This window comes from Drosophila yakuba, chromosome 3L, assembly GCF_016746365.2.
Source record: "Drosophila yakuba strain Tai18E2 chromosome 3L, Prin_Dyak_Tai18E2_2.1, whole genome shotgun sequence".
NCBI classification, from domain to species: domain Eukaryota; kingdom Metazoa; phylum Arthropoda; class Insecta; order Diptera; family Drosophilidae; genus Drosophila; species Drosophila yakuba.
The window spans coordinates 10,718,102-10,721,768 of NC_052529.2; the positions used below are offsets into that span (position 1 = coordinate 10,718,102).

The 3,667-nt window shown below is 44.0% G+C and overlaps 2 protein-coding genes across 2 annotated transcripts; both read left to right on the plus strand.

Annotated features, from left to right (window-relative positions):
• Positions 1-186: 186 nt before the first annotated feature.
• Positions 187-1,982, plus strand: LOC6533610 (ankyrin repeat and MYND domain-containing protein 2). Its single transcript, XM_002094282.4, has 3 exons — positions 187-622; positions 870-1,643; positions 1,708-1,982. The coding sequence occupies exons 1-3, from the start codon at positions 416-418 to the stop codon at positions 1,936-1,938; spliced, it is 1,212 nt and encodes a 403-aa protein (XP_002094318.1). The 5' UTR covers positions 187-415; the 3' UTR covers positions 1,939-1,982.
• Positions 1,983-2,387: 405 nt separating this feature from the next.
• On the plus strand, positions 2,388-3,408 carry LOC6533611 (1,2-dihydroxy-3-keto-5-methylthiopentene dioxygenase). Its single transcript, XM_002094283.4, has 5 exons — positions 2,388-2,578; positions 2,661-2,738; positions 2,801-2,928; positions 2,992-3,085; positions 3,152-3,408. Exons 1-5 carry the CDS (start codon positions 2,456-2,458, stop codon positions 3,287-3,289), a joined length of 561 nt encoding a protein of 186 aa, XP_002094319.1. The 5' UTR covers positions 2,388-2,455; the 3' UTR covers positions 3,290-3,408.
• Positions 3,409-3,667: the final 259 nt, after the last annotated feature.

The following is a 3,667-nucleotide window of genomic DNA, read 5'->3' on the forward strand; positions in this document are numbered from 1 at the left end:
AATTCTATGAAAAATAAAAAGTTATGAGGTATGAATTAATTAAAGGTATTTAAATTTATATTTTTAGTATACCAATTTAAGCTTTAAGTGTAAATAAACTATAAGGTAACGAGACAGCTGAAAAAAGTATATGATATAAAGTTATAAACCCAACTAACTTAAACTTACTAACTTATCACATATATGCCAATATTGATGTTTTCGGATTTTAAAAAACTCAACACTTACAGTATCTTTAATTTTTTTTATACGGACTCACCATAACGTAGCGATATATCGCATACCAACCGGCAAGCAGTGCTGCAAAACGCCGCAACTATCGCTGTAAGCCCGTGCACGCCGAAAACAGTGGAGTTTTCTTGATTTCCATTTTCCGGAGAGCCCGTGGAAAAATCTAACATAAACTCGACCCACCATGACCGAGGAGACCCCGAAGAATCAGCAGCTGGACGACGTGCAGCGCCAGTTGCTGGAGCACCTGGCCAAGAGTGACACCAGTGGATTCAAGCAGCTGCTGGCGGGAGTGAACAATGTAAACTTCGTGGACGACAGCGGGATGTCGTGTTTGGCCCACGCCAGCTTTAAGGGAAACCGCGAGGCGGTGCAGCTGCTCCTGGACATGGTGGGTATATCTACCGGGCATCCGCCTTTTGTGCTTCTAGCATTGAAGATTCCCAAGCTAACTAGAGTTTCCAGTTCATGGATCTGAGTCAATAAAGCTTAGCTACTTGGAACCTACATGAGCAATAGAAGCTACTAGTGCTGCTTGTATCTATTGAATCATCACTGAAACCATATTGAACCAGGATAATTAATTCATAGAACCACCCCTGCACAGAAACGCATAATAACTGCCTTTTACTCCGTAGGGCGCCGACATAAACCTGAATCAGCATGGAGCTGATTATACGCCACTGCACTTCGCTGCTCTATCTGGTAATACACATGTGTGCCGGCTGCTCTTGGATGCGGGCATCAAGCCAGGTAGCCTCAATAGCGTCAACCGGACCGCCGCCCAAATGGCCGCCTTTGTGGGCAACCACGCGTGTGTGGAGACCATCAACAACTATGTGACCCAGTCGAGCTTGGAGTACTACACCCAAGTGCATGGCCAGCAGACGGAGCCGCAGATACCACCCAGCTTACTAAAATCGTTCCACGCCTTTGTCACCGAAATCAACCTGCACCCCGTGAGGATTGCCCTGAATGTGCAGTCGCTGGGACTACTTAGAATCCTGTCCAGCCTCCGCAAAACGCTGGCCTTGATGTGCGAAAAGGAGATGCAAAAGTCGCATGACCTCAATGAGCTGCTGGCCTTCAAGTTCCATTATCAGGGCTGGATTCTGGCCGAGCTAATACGCTGCGAGGAGCAATTCAAGGCGCAGCACAAGGAGAAAGGTGGCGAGGAGGCGGGTGATGCCAACAAGAACGACTTCATTGAGGTGTTTGTGAAGCGGGTGCTCAAGGAGAACAAGCTGGGCCAGCTGGACTATGTGGAGTACACGTTGCGCGAGTGCGCCAGGGAGTTTCCCGTGAGGGAGTGCACCATCTTCCGGCAAATCGCCACGCAATTTGGCGCCAAGGATGCGCCACCAGCACTTACGATCCTGCGGAATGCCATTAATGGGATGAGGGGCTTTGTGGTGAGCCTAACTATCAGATGCTAATGACTCCAATTCTTTTCTAATCCGGAATTGTAATTTTCAGGACGAGGGCGGCTACTGCAGCACCTGCGGCGCAGAGAAGCCGGACAAGAAGTGCTCCAAGTGCAAGGCGGTGCAGTATTGCGATCGCGAGTGCCAGCGGCTGCATTGGTTCATGCACAAGAAGAACTGCGCCCGCCTCCTGGCCCAATCCCAAACCCAACCGCAATCGCAAGCGAAGGGAGCCATCGACACTGCCGAGCTTCGCGAGGAACTGTCCAAACTGGCTGCGTAATCCTGTGCTCCTTTGTAACGCCAATAAATGTAACATAAAACCAGGAACTAAGCATTTTCGCGTACTAACTTATGGTTAGTATCAAACTGGCAGTTGACTACACAAATTAAACTAGATAATAGTAATGAGAGGCAATATTGCAGGCCACAGATTCAATTAAAGTCAAAACATACAAAAATGATTCACAATATAAAAAAAGGTAATATTGAAACACAACGAATTATTAATACACAATAGATGGGGGTTATTTAAAATAATTTTTATCTTCCCATATTCTTATTTTTTGTTTTAAAATAGAATATTTCAAAAGTTATGTTTTAAAAAAAAACGGTATTTCGAATGCAAAGCTAACAGCGTTCATTTTCGAATGTTGAGTTAACAGCACTAGCGGCATTCGACGGTGTGTCTGTTATCTACTTCGAAAATTCGAAAACGAACAGCTGACGGCAGTTGAATTTTTCGTCTTTAATCTATTTGTTGCTAGTTGCTCGTTAAAACCCGTTTAAAACAGTCCAAAATGGTGCAAGTTTGGTATATGGACACGGAGGAAACCGACCAGCGCCTGGAGCACCACCGCAATCCGCCTGCCTACTTGGAACTGGATGATCTTTACCAGAAGACCGGCGTGGAATACTTCAAGGCAAGTGAAATGAAACTGCGACTTTGTAAACCTCCTCAAGTGACCTTGGGGGCGAGCTTATCTTGATTATTCACGTTTGCAGATCAATGCGGACGCGTACCAGAGCGATAACACCCTCACCGAACTGAGGGCAAAACGTGGCTACACCTACGATGATGAGGCAAGATCGATGTTTCCCTATATAACCCATACAGAAATTTAGTAAGCTAAGTTTTCTTACAGATCACCTGCTCCGAAAAGTGCCTTCCAGACTATGCCAACAAGTTGAAAGCCTTTTTCACCGAACACCTGCACACGGATGAGGAAATTCGCCTGATATTGGATGGATCTGGTTACTTCGATGTGCGCGAGTAAGTCTTGTTTATTTACATTGCATTTTACAGTCTAGTTAATTGTTTATTAATATATTATAGCAATGAGGACAATTGGCTGCGCATTAAGGTTGTGAAGGGAGATCTGATCATTATACCCGCGGGCATCTATCACCGCTTCACTTTGGATACCAATGTAAATAATTCGAACAATCGAATATGCGTACTGTTTTTTAAGCTTTTTTTTTATTTTTTTCTTTAGAACTTTATCAGAACTCGTCGTTATTTTGTGGGGGAACCTGTGTGGGCTCCACACAACCGTCCTGCTGATGACATGGACTGTCGCAAGTCGTACATCAAGCATCAGTCGGAAAACTTTGTGCAATTCAACAAGGTCTAAAAACCTTTAATCGCTTATATATATGTATAATTTTATACCCGTGTTTGATATTTTGAAATAAAAATTACGCAATGTTTAACATATTCATTGGTAACATAGCAAACCATATTTAAAGCTAATCAACCTGGTTTTTATTGCTTAAAAATATCTATATTTATTTCTATATAAATAAAGCCCGCCAAAAATATGATTTCGAATTGGTTGCTGCACATGCTAAAGGTATTTTCGAACTCTAATTCAAGAGAGTAGAACTTGCGGTATGACCGTGCTAGCGCCAAAGAGAAAAAACAGCGCAAGCACAAAATCCCAAGTGCCAGCGATAGTATCCAGCTAACATCGATTCGCGTACCATCGCTAGGGAGGAAAACAAAACAAACA

Coding starts and splice junctions, on each gene's coding strand:
- LOC6533610 (XM_002094282.4), top strand. CDS start 416: ATGACCGAGGAGACCCCGAAGAATCAGCAGCTGGACGACGTGCAGCGC. Junction 623..869: donor TGCAGCTGCTCCTGGACATG/GTGGGTATATCT, acceptor TTTACTCCGTAG/GGCGCCGACATAAACCTGAA. Junction 1,644..1,707: donor ATGGGATGAGGGGCTTTGTG/GTGAGCCTAACT, acceptor TGTAATTTTCAG/GACGAGGGCGGCTACTGCAG.
- LOC6533611 (XM_002094283.4), top strand. CDS start 2,456: ATGGTGCAAGTTTGGTATATGGACACGGAGGAAACCGACCAGCGCCTG. Junction 2,579..2,660: donor CCGGCGTGGAATACTTCAAG/GCAAGTGAAATG, acceptor TCACGTTTGCAG/ATCAATGCGGACGCGTACCA. Junction 3,086..3,151: donor GCTTCACTTTGGATACCAAT/GTAAATAATTCG, acceptor TTTTTTCTTTAG/AACTTTATCAGAACTCGTCG.